This window comes from Petaurus breviceps, unplaced genomic scaffold (assembly GCF_028583685.1).
Source record: "Petaurus breviceps papuanus isolate PSGF00001 unplaced genomic scaffold, PetGlider_PUasm1.0 90919, whole genome shotgun sequence".
Classification (NCBI taxonomy): domain Eukaryota; kingdom Metazoa; phylum Chordata; class Mammalia; order Diprotodontia; family Petauridae; genus Petaurus; species Petaurus breviceps.
Window position 1 is genome coordinate 39,569,282 of NW_027187378.1, and position 14,453 is coordinate 39,583,734.

The 14,453-nt window shown below is 37.0% G+C and overlaps 1 protein-coding gene across 1 annotated transcript in view; it reads right to left on the minus strand.

Moving 5' to 3' along the window:
- LOC138152210 (disintegrin and metalloproteinase domain-containing protein 32-like) overlaps positions 1 to 14,453 on the minus strand; it is a 140,865-nt gene that overhangs the window by 42,758 nt on the left and 83,654 nt on the right. Inside the window, exons 12-13 of the mRNA XM_069075980.1 lie at positions 14,033 to 14,219; positions 4,424 to 4,519 (exon numbers count right to left, since the gene is read on the minus strand). Coding sequence (XP_068932081.1) covers positions 4,424 to 4,519; positions 14,033 to 14,219 — 283 coding nt within the window. The remainder of the gene's footprint in view (positions 1 to 4,423; positions 4,520 to 14,032; positions 14,220 to 14,453) is intronic.

A 14,453-nucleotide genomic window follows, 5' to 3' on the forward strand; every position in this document is an offset into this window, starting at 1 on the left:
CCTTCCTCCTTCAAAATAATAGGTAGAAAAGGGAGTTATAAAAAAAACACAAAGAAGAAACTAATTTTTATTGAACAAAAAGTTGTTTCAAACAGCTATAGTTCATTTAGAAGAAATAATAACTAATAAATAATAACTTAACAGTTTCCTTTTTTCTGTTATATGTGTTTTTAATTTTTTTCAGAAGTTGTTGCATTGGAATTACATTTTGAAAAATTGCCTTGGAAAGAGTTCTTAACTCGGGAATTTTAGAAGGATAGGAATTCTTCTAAAGTGGATAGTGGTACTCAATAATGAAAGATGGTCCCTGCTTTCTCCATACTCCATTACTTAAGAAATTTTATTTTTTCCAAGAGCTAAAAGTAACCTTTGAACCATGCTGCTGTTGTACCTTAAATAAAAAAAACTCAGTGATAACCAGTATTTTAGTCTATTAAAAACAGTTTGAAGAAAATAGTTTGGAGGTCTCTGATCCGGAGCATAGTATGGGTATTCACTGAGGAATAAGGTGACTCATTTTCTTAATACAAAACATGACAACACATTGGGGGTGGGAAGGGGGAGGGAGGGATGCAAGTGTGGGTGTGATGTGTACTATTTGCATTGAAACAATGTAATTTTGTGTCTTTAAAAAAAAAAGAGTGGAGCAGAGGCCACAGGAAGCTAGGAGTCAGGGCAACTAGACAGTGGGAGAGAGAAGACGCACCCAGGAAGACAGCTAGGCTTGTGAATGTTGGTTTGTGGGAAGGCTAAAGGATGGTGTGGCTCTCTATTATGCTGTGGTGTATTAATTTCTCTGTAGCTATGATGAATTCAGTTTCCTGGTATTGGAATTTGGTTTTCTGGTGTCTGAAAGAATGTTTTGCCTCTGTCTTCTATATGGAGAGTCTGTTATATTTTGTGATTGAGAACAATGATGACATATTTACAGTTGCTATTGATGCTATTGATGCATTGGCACTACATTTGAAGAGAAATGGGGAAAAAATCTGGAACTCAAAATCTTCTAGAAATGAATGTTGAAAACTAAAAATAAACAATATTTTTAAAAAGGAAAAGGAGAAATTATAAAAATTGAAGAGGAAATAAAAGAAACTATTAGAAACTATTTTACCCAATTATATATTAACAAAACTAATTACTTAGAGGAAATGGATAACATACATAATTTAAAACAACCAAAATTTTTAAAGAAGTGGATTATTTAAATAACCCAATATCAGAAAAAGAAATTGAGCAAGCCATAAAATCCTAAAGAACAGAACTGTAGGGTTAAATGGATTTAAAAGTAAATTCTATCAAATATTCAAAGAATGATTAATTTCAATAATACATAAGCTGCAAAAATAATAAATAAAAGGATCCTTTCAATCTCTTTTATGATAGTCTTGAAACCTAAATGATGAAGAGACAAAGAATAGAAATTATAGATCATTCTTTCTAATGAAATTTCATGTGAAAATTTTAAATACATTATTCCCAAATAGACTGAAACAACATGTTAAAAAGACTATATACTATGACAAGTTCAAATTTATACTAGGAATACACAGCTGGTTCAATATAAGGAAGACTATGAAATAATAAACCACATTAATAAAACAATGCAATAAAATAGATGTTTATAAGATGCGACAATATCCAAAACTCATTTCTCTTTAAAATGGTAGAAAGTATAGGAATAAATGGACTTTTTCTTAATATACAGCATGTTACATCTATCTAAAATCAAGAGATAACTTTACATATAATGTAAATAAACTATCTTTTCAGGAAAATCAGGGGAAAACTAGGGTACCTATTATTATTACCATTATTATTTGATGTAGTGAAAGAAATACCAGACATAGCAATAAAATAAGAAAAAGAAACCAAGGGAATAAACATAGACAAATAAGGAAAAATACTATTACTTTTTGAAGATGAAGTGATGGTCTATCTAGAAAAAAACTAAAAAGTCAACTAAAAAATTAAATGAGACAATATATTCACTAAAGGTGAAGATAGGAAATAAATCTGCATCAATATTTTGTGTAGTATTTTTTAAAAAAGAAGGAAGAAACAGAGAGAGAAATTTCATTCAAAGTAATTACAGAGAATTTTCTCTCATCCACATGACCTTTTCAACCTCTCCAAATCATAAATTACACACCAAAGGCAAAGCATCTTCAACTTTCTCCATGGTCTAAAATACCAGAAAACAAAAAGGAGACTAAAAAAAATCTCCACTTAAGAGCAGCTAGGTGGCACAGTGAATAGAGCACTGGCCCTGGAGTCAAGAGCACATGCGTTCAAATCCAGTCTCAGTCACTTAACACTTACTAGCTATGTGACCTTGGGCAAGTCACTTAACCCCAATTGCCCTGCCTTCCCTCCCCTACCCCCCTCCAAAAAGCAAAAAAAAAAAATCTACACTTAGTAACAGCTCCCCCACCACAATACTGGTAGCAGGGCTGCTCTAGCTGATCCAGCCCACAGGCTTGCAACATAATACAACACCATACCCTACATGGACCTCCCCTCTCTTTCCAGTTTCATGGAAGTCCAAGCACCAAACTGCAGAAATTTGCCAAAGTCTTAATAGTCAGCACCACAGCAGTATTATGTGCTTTAAGAGATCTCTGCAGGAAGGTAGAGGAACAGAAGGAAAGAGTGAGGACATGTATCTGAACTTGAAATAGAGTTCACACTCCATCCCACCACCTCTAACCCATTCCCAAACTCCCCCTTCCTCCCAGAGTCTTAGAGATTCAAACTCCAAACGACAGAAATAATCCCAAACTGCAATAGTGCTAGTATGTCAGAACACTGTATTGTCATTCAAGAGAACTGAGAAGCAGAAGGAATGGGACAGAAAACCATGTGCAGAGGGGCTGTGTGCCACTCCATCAATCCTGGGAGAGAGGTCCCAGCATACTACTGAAGTTGGATATCCCCCCACCAAAAGTCACTTGGGGCAAAGACCTAGGCTAGTGAACCATGAATTATCTAGCATGGGAAGAGATTGAGTCTCTTAAATATCCAACCCCTAGGTGAACCACCATCAGAGGGGAGGGAGTCAAAAAAGTAAACAATAGGGGGGAAATAAGAGGAAAAGGCTGAAATTATCAAAGATCTAATGAAAAAAACTCAAAGACCTTGAGCATAAACAGATAAACCAACAGGGAAAACATTTATAGAAGAAGGAAATATGGCCTCCAGATCAAGTAAATAAGCCGAGGTATCTATGAATAAATACTGTAATATATATATATATATGATTTAACATTTGATAAGATAAATCCATGTGTATTTTGAGAAAAACATGGAAACACAACATGATGTTCTTGAGTAGTTTAAAAAATAAATGAGAATTGTAAGTACAGGATTTATGGCCTGCACAGCAGAAATAATTGACAGAATAGAAAAACTTGAAGTGAAGGACAATCTAGAAGTGAAGCAAAAAGCAAAAACATTAAGAAAATTATGCTCTCAATTCAAGCAGTACATAGCAATCTAGAGGACATGATACACAGAGATAACCTAAGGATTGTTAAGTCTCCCAAAAGACCAAGTTAAAAAACCCTAAATGTCATAATATAAGAAATAATATAAGAAAACTGGTCAAACCTGAATACAGAAATAAATGCCAAGTGACAGAATTCACAGATAGCTTGGGGGGGGGGGGGGAAGGGGAGTTGCAAACAACAAGATACAAAATGGTTAAATTTAACAATTAAACTCAGAAACAACAAATTCTTCAAGTGACCAAGAGAAAAATTTTTACGCAGAAAGGAAAGTAAATGTGAATAACACAAAACTATTCTGGAACCACCAGAAAATTCAGGATAGAATGGAATAATGTGTTGTGAAGAATAGTGAGGCTGAGGATACATTCCAGTGTGATCTACCCTGTCAATCTGAGCTTAAACATACAGGAACAAAGATGGACATTCAACAATAAAGAGATATTTGGAATATTCTTAGACAAAAACCCAGAAATAACAAGATTATTTTCTTTTTGAGCACCCCAGACAACATAACTATAAGAGGGAAGAATGAATGCAGCAGTCATGACAACAAAGTGTGACAGCAGAAGATCAGTAAAATTCTTTCCAAACATACACAAGAAGATAGGGGTGAAAGCAGAAGTCAGATGGAGTAAAAGTGGAGAGTGAGTCAGGAGCATTATAGACAGGACTTTCATAGGCAAAACTTTCAGGGTGTCACTGAAGGTTTTTTATAGGGATGATTGTATGATCAAAGTTTTGCCCCAAGAAGATTATTCTGATAGCTATAGGTGAGAACTGCATGGCATACATGAGAGTAGGAGTGAGGAAGACTGAAAGTGTCCCATGCATTTTCTTGGTTTGATAGCCCTATTCTATATAGTTTCACTAAGTATTTTTAAAACTCCTTAGATGTTACCAAACAAAACTCTTACCTTACAATCTGGCTGGCAACAAACCCCAGTAATACATTGTGCAAAATAATTTGCTCGACAGTAACTTGGATTACAACATTGTGAATATCCACATACCTATTAATAAAAAAGTAAAGAATAAAATAAATGTACTGTATCTCATTTCAATAGGATCTACATTTATTGACTGTCTCTTTAAGTATTAATGTGTTTTTCTACTCACAAAGTTACCACCTACAATGTTTTATGCAATTGTCACATACATGATGGACTAAATTTAAGGAAATGTGATCATTTAAAATCTCCTTCAGAGTAATACAAAGTGGGTAACAGAGATAAGTATGGTTGCCAACACTGTAACATAACGAGTACTACAGATATTATTAATCTTTGAATATGCAAAGCTTACCAAAGCGAAAGAAAGCTGTGTGTCTGAATCTAAATATTTTCTATGGTGTTTTCCCATCTTCATGCCACTAAATTCATTGAATTATAAAATCACAGAATATCAAAGATTGAAGGAACCTTAGAGATAACATCTAGTCCAATCCTTTAATTTTGTGTTTGGGGAAAGTTGAGGCCAGAAGGCCTCCTTCTCTTCCCACAGGTAATTTTGATTCTCCAGACTTTGCTACCATGACTCATACAGGCATTTCCCTCAGTGTCTGAGGCTTTCTTGCCCTGGAACATTCATTCACTATGCCAGTCCTTTTCTCTCACTGGTAAATTCCTTTCCATTTAAGGGGTCAGCTCTAAGCTGGCCATGCTCCATTCCCTTCCTGGATATGCTTTTGACTCTTCCAACTTTGCCACTATGACTTAGTTGCCTTCTCATCCTGGAATTCCTTCAGAACCTGGATTTGGGCATGGACATGGACATGGACATAGATAGCCACAGTATATCCCCTGAGTTTCAATCCCACATCACTAACTGCCTATGGTATACACTGGATACATCTCAAATTAGCATGTTCAAAACAGAACTTGTTATCTTTTTCCCCAAAGTCTTCCTTCTCTCCAACTTCCCCATTTTTCCATTCTCTCAGGTTCATAACCTCAGATCATCCTTAACACATCCTTTTATCTCATCCTAATATACAATCAGTTGCCAAATTTTGTCATTTCTATCTCCACAATACCCCTTATGTATAACTCCTTTTCTCTACTCAAAAGGACACCAAGTTAGCTCATATCCTATTGCCTAGAATACTACAAAAGTCTTCTAAATAGTCTCCCTTACATGAGTCTTTCCTCACCCTAGTCCATCCTTTACACTGTTGAAAAAAATTATTTTTCATTAAAGGGAAAGTCTGTCCATGCCAGTCACTTATTCAATAAACAATATTGGAACCCTATTTCTTCTAGGCTCAAATATAAACTCCTATGTTAAGCTTTTAAAGTTCTTTACAATCTTGCTCCCACCTATCTTTCCAGCCCCTCGGGATATTACTTCCCATAACTCACTGTAATCCACCCAAACTGACCTCTCTAGCTAGAAATAGGGAGATCAAGTGAAGGTTTCTGAGGATGGAAAAGACATAAGCATGTTTGCAGGCAGTAGGAAATAGACCAATAGACAGGGATAGAATGAAGATAAGAGAGTGGGAATAGAGAGGGAAATTGACTGAAGAAGACAGGTTCACTACTGTTAGATAGCAGGGTTAAAGTTGGCAAGGCAAAAAACTAGTTCTTTATGTGAGACAGGGGTGAAGAAAGATTGACCTCAGTATACATTCAATTTATCAATTGAATCTATTCTGATTACTGAATAATGAAGAAAAGGTCATTTGATTTGCTTCTGTGATGGAACTGAATGTGAATACAAAAGGGACAAATTGCTCCCTCTCTCTTTCTCCCTCTCTCCCTCTCCCCCCTCCCCCCAGTTAGAACTTAAAGGAACTATAGGAAATGTCTAATAGGCAGTCAAAGTGTAGCTTCCTAGAATTATAGAATTAAGATTTGGAAGGGATTTTAAGAAGATATCTGGTCCAACTTTTAGAGCAGAGGTTTTAAGGAAATAAAAACCTAGAGAAATGAAATAATTTCCCCAAGATCTCTTTGTTAGTTACTGGTAGAAGAAGGAATTGAACCTAGCTCCTCTGACTGAAGCCAGAATGCTTTCCATTGTACCATGCTGCCTTGGAACGGAATTCTAGGGAGAAACTGGGACTTAATACATAATCTGGGAATCATCTGAATAAAGATTACATTTAAACCCATGGGAACTGATTTTGGTCAACAAATTAGTGAGTATAGGGAAGAAAAGAGGGCTCAACACAGAATACTATGGTACGTACCATAATTAGGGACATAATGTGGAAGACTACCTAGGAAAAAAGATGAAGAAAGAGCGATCGTACAGGAAGGGAGAGAATCCAAAGAGACCAATGTCATGAAAATCTTGGGAGAGGGTGATCAGTTGTAGAGGTGGCTAAATTCTGTAGAGGTTAAAAAAAGATTAGTATTATGAAAAAGCCATAATATTTGGTAATTAAAAGATTACTGGTAACTTTGAAGAGAGAATTTTCACTTGACTGGTGAGGTCAGAAAGCATGTTATAAAGAGTTAAGAAGTTAGGAAATGGAGGCAGTGATATAGACAGCTCTTCCAAGTTTAGCTAAGAATGGAAGGATAAATATAGAATCATTACTGCAGAACTCGGTAGATTCTCCAAAGGTTTTTTTTTTCTTTTTTTAATGGAGATTATAGTATGTTTATAGGAAGGTTTCAATAGATGGGAGAAACTGAAAGCAAGATATGGGAGGATGACTGTGAAGAGCAATCTGTTAGAATATATGAGAAGAGAATGGGATCAGGAATTACAGGGATACAAAAGACTTAATGGGAAGAAGAGTTACTCCTTCATCATAGATTAGCGTAAAGGTAGAGAGGATGGGAGAAGACATCAAGGGATTGGGAAATGTGGTTGGTTGGTTGGTTGGTTGTTGTCCTTCATTCTTGAAGAGGACCAAAATGACATCACTATGTCAAAGTCAAATTTCAATGCATCTGACTGTGGCTAATAAGACCAATACAAGCTCAGAATGCTCTACCACAGGTTGGGCACAAAAAGTCCATGTGAGCAGATTCTCCAAATTTGCACATCCTGCATTTCCTTTGAATTATTTTAATTCTGCTTTGCTCATAGAGCACAGTACCTTCTTTGATTGTGAGTGTGCCATGCTGAGCAGTCCTGTCCCAGTGTCTCCCATGTCACACAATCAATTCCAAAGTTCTTGAGAGACCTTGAGAGTGTCCTTGTATCGCTTCTTATGACCACCATGTGAATGCTTGCCCTGTGTGAAGTCTCCATAAAACAATCTTTTTGGCAAGCATACATTTTGCATTCAAACAATGTGTCCAGTCCATTAGAATTGCACTATCTGAAGCGGAGTTTGAATGCTTTTTACAGTTTAGCTTGAGTAAGGACTTCAGTGTCTGGTACCTTATCCTGCCAGGTGATCTTCAGAATTTTCCTAAGACAACTAAAATAAAAGCGATTCAGTTTCCTGGGATGGCACTGGTAGACTGTGCAGGTTTCACAGCCATACAAAAATGAGGTCAGCACCATGGTTCTGTAGATCTTCAATTTGATAATCAGTCTAATACCTCTTCTCCCCCATACTTTGCTTTGGAGCCTCCCAAACATTGAACTATCTCTGGCAGTGTGTTCTCAACATCATTATCAATGTGCACATCCCTGGAAAAGTACACTACTAAGGTAAGTGAACTTATCCACAGGATTCAAAACTTTTCCATTTGCTGTAACTGATGATTCCACATATGGATGGTGTGGTGGTACAGATGGAGTGCCAGTGTTTTCTTGGTGTTAATTGTTAGGCCAAAATTGGTACAAGCAGCAGAGAACTGATCCATACTTTGTTGCCTCTCAGCTTTGGAGGATGCACTGAGTACACAATAATCCACAAACAGAAAATCATTCACCAACACTCCCTCCACTTTGGTCTTGGCTTGTAGCCTTTTCAAGTTGAAGAACTGGAGATAATAATGGAATCTACCTTTCAGGGTTGTAGTGAAGATCAAATGAGATAATATTTGTAAGGCATTCAGCATAATGCATGGCACAGTAAGTGCTTAATAAATGTGTTTCTTGGGTCAGAGCCAAGATGGCAGCATAGAAGCAGGAAAACTCCCTGCACTCCCCCCATAACCAACTCAAATACCTATAAAAATGACTCTAAACAAACTTTAGGGCTACAGAACCCAAAAACTGAGGGAAAGAAACAAATCTCACTGAAGACAGCCCGGCAGGCTGGCAGGAAGGGTCCATCACAACACACTGGGAGCAGAGCTCACCCCCCCCCCCCAGTCTGAGGTTTTAGCCTCAGGGCAGCCTGACCAGCTGCAGCTAGAGGGACTTTGGGAGAATAGATCACCAGCATCTGTGGTGGTTTCCAGAATTATCAACCCATAAATGCCAAAGACAAAGTGAGCAGTCAGTGTGGACTCTGTGGGAACAGGGGGTCCAGGAGAACGGTCTGACCTCTGCCCCTGGAGGGAGGTAACAGCTGATGTGTAGCAGCCGCTGCCGTGTGGCTGCTTCAGAGCTCCTGGCCTGCAGATTGTAGGGGGACCAAGCAACCAGTCTGAGGGGTAATCACTCTTGCTCTAACCTACTTAGATCTGGATTGTTGTCTAGGGTGTAGGTCCTGGGGTGCGTGACCAGTGAGCCAGAGAATGTGGAGGCTTCAGAGAGGGCAGCCAACTAATATCTCTGGCAACCATGAAAACCCCAGAAATTTGGGACAAAGCTCCCCTCTCTGGAAGCAGAGTTCTACTTTGGCAAAAAGCTCAAAAGTCAAGTAATTGAGAGGCAACATGAGCAAGCAAAGGAAGCAAAGCAAGCACAGCAATCTAACTTTAGATTCCTATTTTGGGGACAAAAAGGATCAAAGCATGGAACAGAAGGAAGACAACAAAGTCAGAACTCTTGTACCAAAAGCTTCCAAGAAAAATATGAACTGGTTACAGGTCATAGAGGAGCTTAAGAAGGATTCTGAAAACCAAATAAGAGAAGTAGAGGAAAAATTGGGAAGAGAAATGAGAATGATGCAAGAAAATCATGAAAAGAAGAGTCAACAACCTGACTGAAGAAAATAATACCTTAAAAATAGACTAACTCAAATGGCAAAAGAGGCTCAAAAAGCCAATGAGGAGAAGAATAACTTAAAAAGCTAAATTTGCCAGATGGAAAAAGAATCTCAAAAGCTTACTGAAGAGAATCATTCCTTCAGAATTAGATTGGAGCAAACGGAAGGTACTGAATTTATCAGAAATCAAGATACTATTAAACAGATCCAAACAAATGAAAAAAATAGAAGGCAATGAGAAATATCTCACTGGAAAAACCACTGACCTGGAAAACAGATCCAGAAGAGATAATTTTAAAATTATCAGACTACCTGAAAGCCATGATCAAAAAAAAAAAAAAAACCAAACCCTGGAAATCATCCTTCAAGAAATTCTCAAGGAAAATAGATCCAGGAGAGAATTTAAAAATGTTTGGACTACCTGAAAGCCATGATCAAAGTAAGAACCTAGAAATCATCCTCCAGGAGGCTCTCAAAGGAAACTGCCCTGAGGTTTTAGAACCAGAGGGCAAAATAGAGGTTGAAAGAATCCACCAATCACCTCCTGAAAAAGATCCCAAAAAGAAAACTCCTAGGAATATTATAGTCAGGCTCCGGAATTCCCAGATTAAAGGAGAGAATATTACAAGCAGCCAAGAAGAAACAATTTGAATATTGTGGAAACACAATTAGGATAACACAGGATCTGGCACCTTCTATTAAAAGACTGAAGGGCTTGGAATATGATACTCTGGAGCTCAAAGGAGCTGGGATTAAAACCAAGAATCACCCACCCAGCAAAACTGAGTATCATGTTTCAGGGGAAAATATAGTCATTCAATGGAATAGAGGACTTTAAAGCATTCTTGATGAAAAAAACAGAGTTGAATAGAAAATTTGACATTCAGACATAAGAAGCAAGAGAAGCATGAGAAGGTAAACAGCAAAAAGAAATCATAAGGAACTTATCAAAGTTGAACTATTTACATTCCTACATGGAAAAACAATAATTGTAACTTATGAAACTTTTCTCAGTATAAGAATAGTTGAAGGGAATATACACACACACACATATACATATATATGTCTTACATAGGAGGATATATGGGCATATAAATACATATGTGTTTGTATATATATATATGTGTATAGGTATACACAGACAGAGGTCACAGGACCAATTGAATGCAAAGAGATGATACTTAAAAGGTGAAATTGAGAGGTGAGAGAGAAATATAATGAGAGGAGATGGGGAGAGACAGAATGGGGTAAATTATCTCATATACAAGAGACAAGAGAAAACTGTTACAATGGAGGGGAAGAACAGGAAGGCAAAAGGGAATGGGTCAACCTTACTCTCATTGAATTTGGCTTATGGAGGGAATGAAATACACACTAAATAGGGTATCTCACCTTATAGGAGAGTAGGGGGGAAGGGGATGAGAGGGGGGGATGATGGAGGGTAAGGTAGGTTGGGGAGAGGGAAGTTAGAAGTTCACACTTTTGAAAAGGGACAGGGTCAAAGTAGAAAACTGAACAAGTGGGGGGGGGGGTGGGATAATATGGAGGGAAATATAGTCAGTCTTTTATAATATATCCACTATGGAAATGTTTTGCGTAGCTACATGTGTACTACCTATATTGAATTGCCTATCTTCCCAGTAAGGGTGTGTGATGAGGGAGGAAGGGAAAGAATCTGGAATTCAAAATTTTAAAATCAAATGTTTAAAATATATATTATTAATTTTATTTACATGCAACTGGGAAATAAGATATCTAGGCCCTGGGCTATAGAGACAGAGATCCATCTTGCTCTACTGGAAAGTCAGAAGGTGGATGGGGAAAGATATAAGAGAGGACAGATTGGGAGAGGGGGTATACAGTGGGATCACTGTGGGGTGGTAGGTAGGGGAAAGACGGGGAGAAAATTTGTAACTCAAAATCTCGTGGAAATGAATGATGTAAACTAAAAAGAAACATAAAATTTAATTAAAAAAAATAAATGTGTTTCTTTCCTTTATTTTTTCTTTCATCTTTCTTTCCTTCCTAGTAACCTCCCTCTGTTGTTTATCTCTAAAATATCCCATAGCTCTGATTTGTACATAGTTGCTTTCATGTTATCTCCCCCATTAGACTGAATTTCTTGAGATCAGGGACTGTTGTTTGCCTTTCTTTGTATCCTCAGCACTTATTACAATGCCTGGAACATAGTAGTTACTGATTGGATTAATGAGAATAAGAGGCTGATCTCAATCTCAAAAGACCCTAGCTGTAGCAATGCACTCTTTTTATGCCATCCTAATATATTTTCTGTCAAAGCCCCACAAACTGAAATCCCTTTTTCTCATCAAGCCTCCCAGGTCTTCTCAACAGAGGACCTCATTTCAGTCTTTATTGAGAAAATATAGCCCCATTGACCATGAGTTCCATCTTCTCTCCAGTCTCAAGCCCCACTAAAATCAGCCCCCATTAACTTATTTACTTTAGTTTCTGATATAAAGGAAACCCATCTCACTAAGGCCAATCCCTCTCCATATGTCCTTGACCCTATCACCTCCCATTTCCTCTGAAATCATTTAGTAGATTATCCCCCTAATCATCTTCAATCTCTCCTTATTTGCTGGTTCATTCCCTAAGGTCTATGAATACAACCAGATCTTCCTCGGGGTTAAAAATCTTCAGTTGACTCTACCATACCTTTAAGGTAGCATAAGTTTTTCCTCTTTCTCAGCCAGCCTCCTAGAAAAAACTATCTATTCTCATTATCTCCATTTTTTCTCCCCTTACCTACTACCATGGTCACCACCCTAGTCTAGGCTTCCATCATCTTTCACCTCAACTATTACAATAGCCTCATTGTTTTGCCTGCATCAAGGATCTCCTATTCTATCCTTTATCCAGTTGCCTAAATAATATCCTGAAACCGATCTTCTTAAAGTCTGACCATTTACTTTCTTGCTCAGTCACCTCCAGTGACTAATTAACACTTAAATGAAATAGAAACAACTTTGCTTGTTATTCAAAGTCCCTCACAACATGGCTCCAACCTACTCTTACAAATTAATTATAAATGATTCCCTTTCACAAATTCTATAATTCAACCAAACTGGCCTCCTTGCTGTTTCTCACATAACATCTTCTGTACCCATGCACATGCCACACCACATGTCTGGAATGCACTCTATTCTCCCCCACACTCTTCAAATCCCTTGTTTTCTCCAAAGTTCAGGTCAAGCACCACTTTATGGATGAATCTTTCTTGAGCATCTCAGCTAATACTGCCTCCTCCATTCAAAATTATCTAGTGTTTATTTTATGTGCAAGTAACATGTATGCACATGTTTTGTACCTGCTTTCTCCCTTAATAAGACTAAAATCCAGGACCATGTCATTTTTTTGTCTTTGTATCCCCAGTTTCTAGGACAGTATAGATGCTTGACCCACAGATTAATTGCTTGATAAGAGAGAAAACAAAGTGGTGCAATTGATAAAAGATCCCATGGGGTAAGAAGGGAGAGATTAGGCCCTCATAATGTGTTTTGTTTCTAGGGAGTAGAGACCTTAAAGGACCACTTTAGCCATAAATTAAAAAAAAATAAACAGGAGAGGATGTGATAAAATCTACAAATTACCAAGACAAAAATGGGATATAGATTATTCAACTGCTGTACTACTAAACCCGTAACTTTAATTAGAAACATAGAGAGCAAAGATTGAACATAGCATAGTCAGAGTGATAATTAATACAGAGGACAAAGTAAAAGAACACTTCTTGGAAAAAGGAATCACAAAAGAAAGTTACTTAAGAGGTTGTATAAAACAGAGCTCAAAGAGTTTTGAACCACATTCATTTCTGTACAGAAGAAGGAAGGGTCAAAAGGAGGAAATAATAAGAAAAAAGTATATTAACAACTTAAATAAATTCGGGGAACTTGGGAAAAGACAAGTAAAAGGGGAGTGGGAAAGAGAACTTATAGATAAGCAAAAGTAACATAGCTACACAGTTGTGACCTAAAAGAAGGGAGTTGAAAAGCAATACAAAAGAAATGGATGGAGGAAAATGAATTCTACCTTCCTCTTTTATTTGGAGACATGGGGGATATAAGTACAAAATGTTGCTCAGGTTGCCAAAAATAGTAGCTGTGTCAATTGGTTTTGCTTAACAGTTTTCTTTGTTACAACTGGTCAGGTTGAGAGAATACTGTTGAAGACATAAATCTGTAAATGACTGTGATGTAAAAAACAAAGCATTAGTAAAACTTTATTTTACAAAAAAATTTTTCGATGGGAGAAAAAGGTTCCCATGCTGTTTTTTTCAGTAACAGGTATTTTGTGGCACTCTTTAGTCTTATTCAAAACTCCACGGCTCACCTAATTCTCCTATGAACCATACTATGCTTTTAATTGCTTTTAATCTGACTTTTTGTTGTTCTTTATTTTGTTGGATATTCACTGGATATTCAGATTTTGCAAAACTTCTTATTCACAGCAATTCAAAATATGAAATGTTCACAATAAAGTCTGTTTTCATAATATTTACCGATGGAGGGCCACAGTCACACTGTTCATTTTCATTTATTTCATAATTCCCACAGGATCCAGAACTCTCAGAATGATAATATTTAAGAGTTGGTTGATTTTTAAGACATTTAGCTCCAGTCTTTGAAATGAAATTTTGGAAGTCATTCAAGCTACAGCGGCTAAAGATCTTAATCCCACTGGAGAGCCTAAAAAATAAATTGATTAACTTTGTCAGAAATACTACTTCTGAATGCATACACATTTCTCGACCTATAAAAAAGCAGTTATGAGTATAGATTTTTAAATGTCCTAAATAGGTTGGAAAAAATACAAATGGTTCACAACAGAAATTTTAATTACTCAAAGTAATGGCTGACAAGACAATCCAATTTCTCTCACTGGAGTACATTATTAAAATATGATCCTGGTTTGCCAGTGAT